This window comes from Nelumbo nucifera, chromosome 1 (genome assembly GCF_055504915.1).
Source record: "Nelumbo nucifera cultivar China Antique chromosome 1, China Antique-T2T, whole genome shotgun sequence".
Lineage (NCBI taxonomy): Eukaryota > Viridiplantae > Streptophyta > Magnoliopsida > Proteales > Nelumbonaceae > Nelumbo > Nelumbo nucifera.
The window spans coordinates 58,976,257-58,991,106 of NC_142649.1; the positions used below are offsets into that span (position 1 = coordinate 58,976,257).

Sequence of the window (14,850 nt, forward strand, 5' to 3'; positions counted from 1 at the left end):
TGCTTTTTGACCATAGGATTTTCCATAGCCTTCCTAGTATGATGTTGTCGCAAAAAATTTTTGATGATAAGACAAGAATTTGTCAGAAGAGAATAAAAGGAGGAAACTGTAATGCCTATGTGTGATTGTTTTATTTTATCGTTCTATGGTTCTTATTTCACTAGTTACAATTAAGTGTCTATTGTGAGGAGAGGTTGGTTAAATGCTTGGGTTCAATAAGGGATGTGTTGACATAATGGACTACCTGGTTGGTTGACATGTCCTACTTATTAGAGTATCTGTCCTGCTTGCTGTATGCCTCTTCTGTTTACAAGTTATGTGCCATTGTAAAGTTTCAAGTGGTCCAACAATGAAAATAATGTTTTGGCATGCAATGCATTCTCTTTTTTTTTTTGTTCATTTGTCTCCTCACTTTCACTTAGTTTTGTCTCTCAACTCTCTCCTTTTCTTTTCATCTTTTACATTTTTCTAAGGATCTCGGAAGCCTCTATTGTGGTTCAATTTGTCCAATTGAAATGCCAATCCTCTCTATTTATTTTCCAGGCCTGAGCATTGTGCACATACATTTGATTCCAGGCATCAGCTTTTATCCGTCTATATGCATTTAAGTGTGTGGTGTACTGGTGTTACAGTACCCTTGTGTCACATTTTTCTGAGCATTTTTTGGTGCCCTTTGTAACCTTTTTTACTTGCTTTTTTTTTTCTTTTTTTTTATGCCTGTCTGATGCCATTTAGGGTATCTTGTCATAATGATAATATTTTCATATTAAGTTTCCAAGTACCACCATTTATCTATCCATGCACCTTCAAGTGTGTGAGGTGTTACAGTACCCTTTATATACATGTTTCTGAGCAATTTTGGGTGCCTTCTGATTCATAAGATGGCTAGGTAATTGTCATTTGAAAATTCAAGAACAGTGCTTGCATTTTTTTTCCTTGGTCATTTGGTTGCCTAGACAACAGATTCTGCTGGAAACCACAATAATATTTGTGAAATTGTATACTTTTTTATGTAACATATACGCCACATTATGTGTAATGTTCCATTTTTCTTGTTACTAATTCTTATTTTGTATTTGTTTCCTAACTAGATCTTAGATACAGATATGGTGCCTGTATCATTGTTTAGAAAACCGGACCGGACTGATCGATCGAACCGGTTAAATTGTGATCTGACCCTTCGGCTGGTTTGGTCATACACTGAAAACCATAATTCATGAAAAACTGACTGACCAGCTGGTTTAATTGGAAAACCGGTGAATCAGTCCCAGTTTTATGGAACTGCCCAGGTCATAACATGAATAGAAACGTTAAAATGTTGATAACAAGACTTGAACCCAAGACCTTATTATGTGTTTTGTCTTGTTACTATTAATACATCTCTTCAATTGCATTTATTTGTGCCTCTTTAATGTGTTTTGTCTGACCCGTGAATCTCTCCCTTTTCCGGTTCTATGTTTGGCCTGGTTCTTGAACATTGGTGGAAATAGTACTAGGGCAACAATTGTAGTAATGCTGGAAAATCCCTATTATGCTGCACTGCATTAAAATCACCACTCAATTAATCAAGTCCATTCATATGACTGGACCTTGAGACATCCTTCGCTAAAGGCAAATATAAGCAACTATGCTGTTCTATCTTCTATGCATGAAAAATATTTATGTTCATCATCATGTAGATTAATCTGATTTTTTGATAGGTAGTGGATGAATCTGAGTGTTATATTTGAAATTGATTCCTTTGAAAATGCTTTTATATGCCTCTTAGTCTTTCAAGTATTCTCCTACATGCCCTTAAATTCAACTCAATCCAACTAAACTTGGCACCCACCATATTATAAATTTAGAAATTTTTTCAATCAATGAATACCATATATCTTTCTTCTCCCCAAACTGTTTTACAATGATTTAAAAGGCGCGCCTAGGCGCACAGGCGAGGTGCATTTTGGGGTATGCACCTCGCCTAGGTCCTAGGCGCACCTCTTTCAAAAGGCGCGCACCTGATGCGCCTTGCGCCTCAGCCCAGGTGTGTGCCTTTTTAAAATTTTGCGCTTTTTGCTTATGTTCATTCATTCATTGCAATAAAACACCTTCTGAAAAGGCAATGAAAGTTATAAAATCATTAATTTTTATGTGAGAAATAAGAATTTCAGACCCTAACATAGACTTGTTCGGGTTTGCCTTGAGGGGTGTGCTACAAAGGCGACTCATAGAATCAAGAACACAATATGCTTTATATCACATTAACTACTTGAAGCAATGCAATTAAGGAGAAAAAGAGATTGTGGGTTTTACATGCTTGAAAATGCTTTATATGTTTGCTTTTATTTTAAAATTTTCATTTGAATACATTTTACATGTTATGTTTATGTATTTTAATTTTAGATAATAGGTTTTTTAAATAATTTATTTTAAAATTTAAGTTTATATTTTTATTAATATTATGTTTAATATTTTTTTTTGATTTTTTTGGGCATTTTTTGGAATTTTCTGATTTTTTTTTTATTTTTTAGCTTTTTTTTTGTAATTTTGTGCCTTTCTTAAAAAGGCATGCACCTCGCCTTGCGCCTTGCGCCTCAGGCACAAATTGGCCCTTGTGCTTTTTTTGTGCCTTACACTTTTAAAACACTGCTGTTTTATAAATATAACTTTCAAGGTTATTTATCAAAAAATATAACTTCCAAGGTTGATCTCCCTGGCATAAAACCAAATTTCTTATCTGATATACTTGTTTCATACTGTGACCTCGGCTTAATTACTCTGAAAGTTTCATGTTATAACCTACATGCCATTACTATGTGAAATTCAACTTCTCTTTTGTGAATGTACATGTCAATGCGTATTATGCACTTGATATGATAAATTATTGAGTACTTTGGAGAAGGATTTACAAATAACAAAGTGGTCTCATTCTTCATTCTTTTAGAGTGAAGGCTCGACTGTCTGGATTCCTGCACCAGGTAGAGACATTTCCAGCTTGCAGCCCAGCTCTTTCTACAACCTTCCCCAGGGGCAGCATGTGACGTTTGCTCCGACACAGGGAGGCCATGGTGCTTTTGCTGGACCTGGAATCTATCATCCTGCCCAAACGGTGGCTGCTGCAACTGTTCACCCACTACTGCAGCAATCTCAGACAATGGCTGGAGCAGTTGAGATGGTGGGACCCCCTGCTGGAGTTTTTCAGCAACCTCAACGAGCACAGATCAACTGGACCAATAATTACTGAAATTAGATAAATCCTTGTTGGCCGCTGATAAACCATAACATATCAACCTCGGAATTTTTTTTGAGAGACGGTTCTGGAGGGAGACGCCAGGGAGAAATATAGGACTCGGCCTGTTCTGAGTGTACATACACATATAAAGGGTTGCTGGGAATTTTGTGGAAAGTATCCTAGATTGCTGGGCTGGGGACGGTTGGTGTTATTTCACCTGTCATTGATATTGACCATTTTAAGTTGGTTTTGGGAGGCATATGCAGGTTGTTTCTCTGCTGCCGGCTAGTTTTTTTTTTTTTTTTCCCTTGTTTTTGTCCTTTGGTATTTCTTTTTAACTTTTATTTTTCCTAAGTTACTGTGGGTGGTAAAAGGTTTTTCATTTAGTCTTCTTTCTCCTTCTCTTTGAGGTCTCTTAGGACTTTTGGAAGGTAAGATGTAAGTGGGTGGGATTTTCCATTTCTTTTTTAATCGTTCCACTGTCTTACCTGTAAAGTAAATTTTGATAGCAAGGAACGATGTACTACACTGTTGTAATTTTTTTGGCTAAGAACACACTGTTGTAATTGGTATTAAGAGAAAGTAGCATTTCATTTGTTCCAACTTATTGCAGGTTCAGGTTCAGTTTTAAAAACTCAGGTGGCACAATAGATTAAGACAGTCGGAAGTTTTTCAATTTTCAACCCAAACGATCATATTGCCTCATAACTACCGTCTTGTTGATCATTGAAGGTGAATAACCTACAAGGCTAGGTGGTTTATCTCCATTCCACTGTGGAACCCACAAGGCATTTTGTTATTTTTTTCCCCTTTTTTTCAGCTACCAAGACTTTCAGCTCCATCATGGTAGACGTTTGGAAACAGTGCATCCTCCAAAGCATATTATTGATTTGCTTGCAAATTGCAAGTTGCAATTTCATTTCCATGAGACCATGTTGTTCTTGTCATTAATCACTATCGACCGCGGTAATAACCTGAGATGTTGCTAAACACCAAGATAGATGCTCATGAAGGCAGAGAGATGGGTGTCCATTAATTACTCATCTCATAATAAATGTTGACAAGTGGTGCTAACTGCTAAGCCAATCATTAAAATGTTAATTTTGTTGGTTTCTAACATCTAAACCATTGAAAGTACACCATGGTATCCCAACACCAACAATACAAAGTCATAATACATGTCTGAGAACCAAATATTTGAAAACTACAAGAGAAATAAACTATGGATTAAGATCACGAAAATTCAAGCACATGTAAAATTAGCCATAGGAAACATTATCATAAATGTGAAAAAGAATGACCTAGAAAATAAATAGCAAAAGGCAAATAAAACTCTTATATAGCTAACATTTTGGGGTAAAAAGAGAAAAAGATTATTCACCTATTCAATTAATTATTAGTTGACAACTAACATGCTATTTAAACACAAACTAATTAATTCTTTTCATTAATTGTATTTTCCTTTTTGTAAACCTGTCATGGATTGATCACATAGTGGTATGAAAAAAATCTGAGGGTATGGTAATTAGTAATCAATGCCATACCTTAGCTTCATCTATGAAGGAGCTTGCAACCTCCTAGATTTTATTCACTATAAAGACAGATTATTAAGCCATTCAATTCAACTACTTCGGCTGTAATATTCAAACGGCTCCCACTTATACATAATGCAAATATTCTAAATGAAGTCCTATTAAATTAGATATCACCACAAAAGGCAAAAATGATAAATGTGTTCAAGCATAATTCCAAGTATCACCAAAAGCTATTTTATGTCAAGAATTAATGCATCTAAAACACCAAATGTGATCTCCAACTTCATTGGCAATGTTAGGACCCTTTGGAATATAAACCATTGCTTCCAATATTCATACTGAAAATATGTACATTTAATTTGTTTTTGTATCTATGCTTTTGTGGAACTATTCATACAAGTTAACAAAGAAAATAGAATAAAAGCAAGTTTTATATTGAGTATCTAATATGTCACACTCAAATGATTTGTTTGCTCTAGCCTCACAGTAGTAAGAACACTAAGGCATTCAAAATAAATTTGGAAATGAAGTGTTAAAATTCCTAAGCACAACAATTGATAGCAATTACAGAGCAATGATAAAATCATGTAGCCAATTAAAAAAATAATATAACATAAATTTGAATGCTGAAATACCAATTCATATCATGTTTCACAAAACAGGATACTTGTAGTCTCCTAAAATCCACAAACTCAAATAATAAAAATTTCAAGTAAGCAATTCAAAGAGCTGAAGTCAAAACTTTCCTATAATCAACATACTCAAATAGGTAATATTAATTTAAATGCAAAAACCAATTTAAATAAAGTAGAAGACTACAACCCACTAAAATCTACAAAGGCAAATAATATAAATTTCAAAGTAAGCCTTAGTAGCAGAATTATAGATTATGTCTATGAAGAATATATCTCACCATCCTACCCTTTAATAATCTTTCCCTTTAATACTACCATTCCTTTAACCTACTTACAATTATTATCATACTTGAAGATGAGTCTTATACCACCGCCGTCCTTGGAATAATAACCACAATTGGATTCATAGGTAAGTCATGTGTAACAATCACAATGGGTTACCCTCGATTGTGTATTAAACTTGTAAAACTAAATCAATAAAACTCATCCTTTGAATATTAAACTTGTAAAGCATGGACCACATTGGAGATTGAAATACATTCCAAAACTTGCAAAGTTCTGTTTTTATGACATTTTAGTGGAAGGAAATTGTCCAGTGTCAATTGGTTAACAAAAGCAGATTCTTCCAAAACTTGGAGGATTGATATTTGGGGCTAGATCTTTGAAGTAAATAGTTCCATTTTGCCACATTGCCGTCTTTTTTTTGGATTTCTTGGGCTATAGGCAATTGACTTGTGAGAAATGCTCTCATCTTCCTTGGAACAATGGATTCATCATAGGGGATCCGCTTGGATAAAAATTTGAATGGAAGGAGTTATCTTAATGTATCAAATGTGAAAGGTAAATGATCATCTATGATCTACTTGGGGCTAAGGAACCCAAGTTCATATTAACTCTTCGATACCTTAAGCTAATTTTGGTAGCTGATGGCAGAATGTTTATGGAGCAATCAACCAAACACATGGAGTAGGTTTTAGTAACCACCTAATCTAGACCTCATCTAGATTTTTCAGTTAGTAACTTGAACAAACTCATTACTTAGAACATAGAGTCTGTCTTCTAAAAAGAGTATCATTAGAACTTAAAAGGAAAATGTCTTGCATTTAAGCTGGACTTGTTTAAGAAATAAAGAACATGCATGGCTTCATTGAAGTCTGAACATGCATGACTAGATTTAATCCAATGGGTTCTATAACATCATTTAGTTCAAAAAAAAAAAAATTATAATTAAAATTAAAAATACAGTAGGTAGAAGTACTTTACTTGTTAGATTAATTATGTTGTTGGAATGTCGAAACCACGTTAATGGCATCTTATTTGTCCTACCTGACCGGCAATCGTTTTAACTATGCTTTCCGACAAAACCGATTTTGATGAGAAAGAAACAAAACCCATTGAAACCTCTTGGCATAATTGGCCATTTATCAAAGTTAAAGCAAAAGAACACTTTGTGTTCCATTGGCAACAAATGTCCAAAAGAAAAATCTGTAGCTCTCATGTTCGCCCATTCTACAGTTGTTTTAACATGTATAAACCGACTTTTTCTGAGGGTGTTTTGATGTTTTGACAAAGGGGTAAAAATGGAAATATATTTTAATAACAGGGGTAAAAGTGGAAGTATAAAATCAGGGTCTTTTGACGATAACCAATGAACCATTCTCATAAGGGGTAAAAATGGAAATATATTTTACTAATAGGGGTAAAAGTGGAAGTATGAAATCAGGGTATTTTGAGATAACCAATAAGCCATTCTCATTTTTATTAATGGGTAATATATATATATATATATATATATATATCTTTTAGTACTTAAAATTTATAAGTTTTCACATCATTAAGCATTTACATTTTTTATATGTTTTTATAAATTATTAATCGTTATTTTAATTTACATTTATATAAAATGAATTTTATTTCAGAAAAATTATAGAAATAAACATATTGATAAATAACTGCTTTAGTAATTAAAATTATGAATTTGCATATGATATGTATCTTATAAATTTTAACTATTTTGATAACATATTTATTGTTTACAAAAATAAAAATATTGTTCACCAAACATTTGATAATTTAATATTTAGTTGATTTTTTTTTGTTAATGTTAAAAAGTGAAATAGTAAAATAGAACAAATAATTGATATAAAAAATAAAATATAATAGTTGTATATATTTTGCACCTTGAACTTAAATAGAAAATACCAAAATAATGGCTTTGTGCATATATTAATTTATGAAATTTTATATAATGTGTTTTGAAATATTGATTGATGCATTATAAAAAAATTGTATTTATATATTATTTGTGACTATTTTTGATATTAAATTTAATATTGTTAATACGATTTTTTTTAAATGATCGATACCCATACTTTGATCCTTCCTCAAAATCAAGGATTAAGGTATCGATACGATACTCCTGATACGGGGCATATCGTCTCTATATCCATGGTCATGGGTACAGGATACACCACGATTGGATACATATTCCGGAGTCATGCATATTGGGCCGTATCGCACTGTATCGATGGATACAATCCAATACACACAGATACGGAGGCGTATTCGTGCCTAGTTTGACAAAACTGTATATTGACTACTTTTGGATTGCTTTTCATCTTTAATAAAAATTAAAAAATAGTATTATGAAAACTGAAATAAATAATTTAAGATATAAATTTTCCAAAAAATTTAATAAAAGCTAAAAATTATAAAAATAATATATTTCATCTACCTTAGATGATTTATATATTTTATTTTACACATAATTATATGTTAAAAATGAAAACATAGTTATTGTTTGAAAAACTAGAGTTATTAAATAAAATACTAAATAAATAATTTTTTCCAACAAAATTGATGAAAAACAGAAAATTATAATTATAAAAACTGAAATGAATAATTTAAGATTTAATTTCCCCAAAAAAATAAATAAAACTGAAAATTATAATTAATTTATTTTATCTACCTTAAATGATTTATTTGTTTTATTTTACAATTATATGTAAAATAAAAGCATTATATATTAAAAATGAAAACATATTTATTATTTAAATAAAAATATTTCCAAAAATTAATAAAAATTGAAAGAATGATAATTATTATACGATGTTTGAATATTCTAAAGTCTCAATATTGTTTATTGTAATATTTCTCTTCATGTAACATTTCTTTTATATCTTATTGGTAGATAATTCAGCTTTTAGTTTAATGAGTCCTAGTTTCGATCAATCTGGCCCGAGTTCTAATTCGGTCTTTTGCATAGGTAGGCGGTAAACTGTTTTGAGATCATCCGGTCCGGTCTTTTCGTTTTTTTAACCTCTCTCTCTCTCTCTCTCTCTGTGGCTGGCAAAGAGGCAAAACCCTAACAGGACAGGTAACAGGTTAATCTAAAAATGGCGTTTCAGCATCTTGGGAGGACGAAGAACGTGGCAAAGCGTTCAAAGAAGTACTTAGAGAACGCACTGAATGAGACATTGTTCAAAGAGGGGAGTTCAGATAAGAGTGTTCGAACGGAGCTAAATAAGTTCCTCAAAAGTTCCAAGAGAGTCTACAAATGGGAGGTCGGCGTCACCCTCAGGAAGCTTCGGCAGCGCGGCAGGTTCTGCCCTGCCTTAAAGGTAAAAGCCCAGAAACAAAATGAGCACCTAGTTTTGAAATCGGAGCCTGCTAGTTCAAACTCAATTCTGCAATTAATATGAATTCTTTTTGTTGCCCTACACCTACAGCTTTCAGAATCCATGGTCAAAAGGGGGATGAACATGACGGCCAGCGACCAAGCTATCCATCTTGATCTTATTGCAAAATCCCGTGGCATTGCTGCTGCAGAAAATTATTTCATGGATCTCCCTGAAGCATCAAAAACCCACCTATGTTATGGTGCCCTTCTCAACTGTTACTGCAAAGAACTAATGACAGAAAAGGCAGAAGCTCTCATGGAAAAGATGAAGGAACTGAGATTTGCTTCAAGCTCCATGGCTTACAACAGCTTGATGACTCTCTACTCAAAAAATGGCCAGTTTGACAAAATCCCAGCTATCATACAGGAGATGAAGGCGAGTGACATCAAGCCAGATACTTGTACATACAATATCTGGATGAGGGCTCTTGCTGCTGTCAATGACATCTCTGGGGTTGAGAGGGTCATGGAGGAGATGAAGAGGGATGGTCGAGCCACTGGAGATTGGACAACATACAGCAATTTAGCTTCAATTTATGTTGAAGCTGGCTTATATGACAAGGCAGAAAAGGCACTGAAGGAGTTGGAGAAGAGGAATGCGTGCAAGGATCTGTCTGCTTTTCAGTTTCTGATCACATTGTATGGGCGAACAGGAAATGTGATCGAACTCTATCGGGTATGGCGGTCTTTGAGGCTTGCTTTTCCCAAAACAGCAAACATAAGTTATCTAAACATGATTCAAGCACTGGTGAAATTGAAAGATTTGCCAGGGGCTGAGAAATGCTTTAAAGAGTGGGAATCTGGGTGCTCAACCTATGACATCCGAATCGCGAATGTCCTGATAGGAGCCTATGCTAAAGAGGGTATGCTAGAGAAGGCAGAAGAAGTCAAGCAACGATCTCAGAGGAGAGGGAGCAAGCCTAATGCCAAGACATGGGAGATTTTTATGGATTATTATTTGAAGAATGGGGAGATGAAACTGGCAGTTGACTGTGTTGCAAATGCAATTTCTACGGGGAGGGGAGATGGGGGGAAATGGTCCCCTTCACCAGAAGTTGTTCAGTCTCTGATGACACATTTTGAGCAAGAGAGGGATGTTGAGGGTGCAGAAGGCTTTATGGAGACGTTAAAGAAGGCTGATGTTAACATTGGAGCTGAGGTGTTTGAATCGTTGATACGGATGTATGCAGCCAGTGGGAAGACAAGTGCATCAATGCGTCATCGGTTGAAGATGGAGAAGGTAGAGCTGGGTGAGGCAGCTGAGAAGTTGCTTAACGTAATCTGTGTGGATTGATTTAGTTTGTCTCAAGAGTGTAAGCTCGTCATTTTCTTGTTTTTTTTTTCCAATTTCTGAAATTGATGAGGATGGTTTTGAAAATTTTTGTTTGGGAATTGGGAGTATCTTCCATCCTTTGCTTTCTTTTGATAATAAAATTGTAGGCTTAGTTTCTGTTGTCTGATGATCCATTTCCATTGTAAATGGAAAAATTATTTATATATTGGCTGTTGGTAATGGGTACTGTATATTTGGTGCAAAAGTTATGGCATTGGCATCAAACACGAGAAGCCCTTCAGTATTTTATGGTTGATTCCTTCCCCAACTAAGCAACCCTCAAATTGAACGCTTTTGAAGGTGTTGCTCCTGTCAAAAACAAGGTTGGCATTTGGATCAAAGTCTATAAGTCTATTAGTATTACATCCCAGACCGTCCATGTAATAAAAATTTCTCATTTGCTGGATCTTAAGTTGAACATCTATTGACTAAGCTTGAGCCTTGAGTGTTGATTAAATAATATTGATGTTCATGGATCAAAGATGGTTTGAGATTCTTTTGATGCTTTGAAGGATTAACTAAAGTTAATTATTTGAGACTTGAGAGGACAGCCATTCCAATTCCAAATCCAAAGAAAGGCGATGGGATTGGGCTGTCTTGGGCCTGGGCCCTCACTCCATAAATGCTGGCCATTTGTGTCTCATATTTACAGGATTTAATTGTAAGCTCATTTAAGAGGGTACGTACTCTGAAATCGCCTAATAATTTTTTTTAACCCCAAACTTTACTCCAGGTGGGAGGGGCAGCCACCTTGAGATTTTATTAACCATTATCAAAAAGGAAGAAAAGAGATTACGGGGGAGGACCTAGCCTGCCTTGCCCCTAACCCAAAAAGTTCTTTCTTAAACTCAATCCATCCCCATATAAAGAATAAACAAGAACAAGAAACACACCACTACAGCAAAAGGAGTTTTTAGCAGCAGTTCAAGAAGTGGCTAAGGGAGGGCTGCCGCTAATAAGAATAGCCTATAGCGGCAGTCAATTAAAACTGCCGCTAAAGACAGGGAGCCGCGAAAAATGTATTAGGGCCTTATTTCCTCCCTGCGTAAACCCTTTACTCACATTCCTCCTCTTCCTGCCCTTTCCGTGTCTCCTCTCTCTCTCTCTCTGATTTCCCCTGATTGTTGGTTTTTTTTGCCCTCCACCGGACGGCACCGATTGGCGACGTTGATGTTAGCGGCATGGGTTCTGGCTAGGCTACCCTAATCTCCTCTCACCCATCCATATGGCATACCAAGGTAAAAATCTCTCCCTATTTTGTATGTTTTGGTGTTTTTGGTCTCCAAATTTCTTCTAGGTACCTTTGCTGAGAAAAATCTAAGGCTCATTGTTGTCATCTTCTGTCCTGTTCTGCCATCATACCTAGTAGGTTTAGCAGCATGAATCCAGTTCCTCCATTTTGCTTTACATTAACCAATTATGGTTTCTGGCTCCATTTTGTTCTTTGATGTTCTAGATTATATTCATTTTTGAGCATTATTTCGCCTTTTTTTTTTGAAAATAGCAAGTTGCTTTGGCAACTTGGATGTTGTATTTCTATGGAAGCCCATTAGGAGTTAGTTCAATGATTTAGTTAGACTTCAGGATGAACCAATACGACAATGATGAAGGAAAAGCAAGTGAAATAGTTTGAAGTACATAAAAGGACATCTACTACACCAAGGAGCACTATGATAAGCATGTAGAGACACCTGTGTGTGTGATCTAGTGAGAGACAACACCTGATGACTCGCAATTTAATTGTGAATATAGCCCTTGAAAAGGTAAAAAAGTGATAAAAGAAGATTCTTATAGCACACTCTAGATAGTAACCCAAAAAGAAACCACATGGTTAGGTTAAGGCTTTGATGAATTGATTAACAGTCTGAATGCATTGGATTATTATTATTATTATTATTATTGTTATTATTATTATTATTATTATTATTATTATTTTGCTTACAACTCAACAAATATAATTGCTTACCAGTAATGCAACAGTCATTTCAATCATGATAAAAAGACTTCAAATTTTCAACTCGTAAGCCTCAGGCTTTCAGGAAACTATTAGGAAATGGGTTCAGTGATTTCTATGCAGATAAGGAGAAAAGCAATTAAAAGGATGGGCTGCAGGCCTGCAGTGTTTGATATCAGTGGTTGTGCGTGAAGACTGATTATCAATGAATTTGCATCACTGTGTATACTAGTTCTTCTTACCTAATTAAAAACATATGAGCATAAAATAAAAGAAAATAAAAACTTGATTAGGAATAATTCATAATCGCCTCTCCATGTAGTGCTGCTCCATTTCCCCCTGAATGCTGGTAACAACACACCATAGATGACATTACCCCCTCTAGGGATAACTATGCTTGCTTTTTTGCCATCAATACACCCACCATTAACCACTCCAGTGGTACTGCAAGATTCAATTTCATATTCTACCTGTGCAAGGAATCACTAGATATTGAGAATGACATGATTAACATTAATTAAGAAAGGGCAATCCACAAAACATGCATATTAATTCAGTAGATCTGTGAAGTAGAGTGCCTATGTTGCATAGAATTCTTTCTAAACTTGCAAATAGTCATTACCAGTGTTTGTTTGACCTTGATGCAAACATTTAAATATATGTACTCATAGCTAAATGCATTTTGCAGATCAATTGGAAGGTTTTCTTTACCATTAGAATTTCCAAAGCTTGCATATTTCATTTGTCATAAGTGGATTAATTGCTAGAAGCAGTCCTAGTTAGCACTATGAAGATCTTTCCAAGATGAGATTAGGATGAAATGCTATCAATTCCCCATCAGTCTTAGTTACCTTGCATTTTGTTTGATCATAGCAACAGTACAGTCCTCCAGTATAATCTGGCCTCAAAGGCTGGCCAAATTCATCCTCTGTAACATTATAAAGATTGCACCTGCACTTTGTGCATCCCAATCGATCCACCACATTTCGTGTATCAATTGCATGGACATTAAGCAGCCATCTCTCCTCATATCCATCAGGAATTTCTGCTGGATTCCCGACTTCTATCCCATAAGGATCTGGGACATAATGTGGCAGTTTTGCGTGTTTCAGATTCAAGGCCAAAATACTGCCTAGGAAATTCCCCTGGCATACTCCACTGTTTCTCACTATAAAACCTTTTGATTGGTGAAGCTCATGATAACTTGGGATCTTAGAAATTTTGACATCCTTAGGGACATAGTGATGGAGATAAGTTTCATGAAGAGGAATAGGATTCCCTGCTTCATCAACAACGTCAGCATTGAATTCTCTATGAGCAATGTGACGTCTTAGAAAGTCAATGTTGTAATAGTACTTGTTTGCCACTGTTCCTGGTCCCAGCACAAATTCTGGAGAGAGAACAGAAGATTTCACCCTATTTTCATTTCTAGTAAGATCATGAGATTATGTGAAGAGTTTACTGTCCAAGCCAATAACAGTATGGATAGTAAAACAGCCACAACTGAGGAGAATTTAGCATTTTTCCTATAAATGTCAACATATCAGGTTAATACTCTGTTTAAATTTAAGTATGACGTACAAGACATCAAATGCCTCAAAGAAGTCTGATAGAGAGAAAGAGTTTTTCTTCTGCAAACACTGTTTGAACTTTGAATTGGAAATAGATAGGAAGTCAACTGATTTTATCAAATATAAATAAAACATGATCCTACAAAATTGATTTTTTAATATTGCAATTTGCAAAAAATGATATTTTACTTAGTTTTTAATCAAAGGCTCTATAACGATGTATAAAAGTTCAGTGAAAACATAAAAATTAAGGATACAATCACCGGGGGGGAGGATATGGTTCATAACACTGTTTATTTGACAAAGTCTTCCGAAAAAGTTCCATTACTTCAAGCCATGACCACTTTTTTAAAAGACAGAACTATAGGGAATTAAGTAAAGCACATGGATCATCTTCGAACTCATTGATTAAAATAAATAGGTTAAGAGGAAATGTTAGCAATACCTTCCTCGTTACTCACCAATGAAGTATCAAAGAAAAAGGCAGAAATAAAAGATAAAGTACAAAGTCTATAAGTTAGTGTAGTAGTACTGATTACTGAATGGAGCTTTTCTTGCTAGTTTGCTTGCTTTGTGACAGTAGAACGGAACAGAGAGATTATCCTTTTCAGTTTTCAGTAACTGAAACTCAAAACTGAAAAATTATAAGAAAAGATACAACAGAGAAAGATCAAAGATAGATGAATGGCACATACCAAAATTTCCCCTTTCTGTGAGGCCTTTGACCCTCCAGCTTTTCACAAAGTTTCATACTAGTTTCTGACCTTATTCCATACCTCAGAAGAGAAGCTGCAGTGTAGTAACAAATGATTGACTGATTCATTATGCTCCTGACAAAGAGCACAAATGGATGTTTCCAACAGCATACTTTTTCCTCACCAAATTATCCCTGGTTAAAATCCTGTTCAGATAGGCAGTCCACACAAAAA

General features: G+C 34.9%; 2 protein-coding genes and 1 pseudogene across 7 annotated transcripts in view; 2 read left to right on the forward strand and 1 right to left on the reverse strand.

The window, feature by feature from the left end:
* LOC104588700 (GBF-interacting protein 1-like) overlaps positions 1-3,817 on the forward strand; it is a 42,441-nt gene extending 38,624 nt beyond the window's left edge. For all 6 annotated transcript variants that reach the window (XM_010246739.3, XM_010246738.3, XM_010246741.3 and 3 more), the window contains one exon: positions 2,927-3,817. In XM_010246739.3, coding sequence (XP_010245041.1) covers positions 2,927-3,226 — 300 coding nt within the window. In that variant the 3' untranslated portion in view covers positions 3,227-3,817. The remainder of the gene's footprint in view (positions 1-2,926) is intronic.
* Positions 3,818-8,613: 4,796 nt separating this feature from the next.
* Positions 8,614-10,576, forward strand: LOC104588699 (Tetratricopeptide repeat (TPR)-like superfamily protein). Its single transcript, XM_010246736.3, has 2 exons — positions 8,614-9,004; positions 9,113-10,576. Exons 1-2 carry the CDS (start codon positions 8,780-8,782, stop codon positions 10,355-10,357), a joined length of 1,470 nt encoding a protein of 489 aa, XP_010245038.1. The 5' UTR covers positions 8,614-8,779; the 3' UTR covers positions 10,358-10,576.
* A 1,881-nt stretch (positions 10,577-12,457) lies between these two features.
* On the reverse strand, positions 12,458-13,792 carry LOC148803319 (uncharacterized; annotated as a pseudogene).
* Between the last annotated feature and the right edge of the window lie 1,058 nt (positions 13,793-14,850).

Excerpts from the sequence above, each read along its gene's own strand:
- LOC104588699 (XM_010246736.3), top strand. The coding sequence starts at position 8,780 with ATGGCGTTTCAGCATCTTGGGAGGACGAAGAACGTGGCAAAGCGTTCA. Across the intron at positions 9,005-9,112 it reads GGTTCTGCCCTGCCTTAAAG|CTTTCAGAATCCATGGTCAA; the intron begins GTAAAAGCCCAG and ends CTACACCTACAG.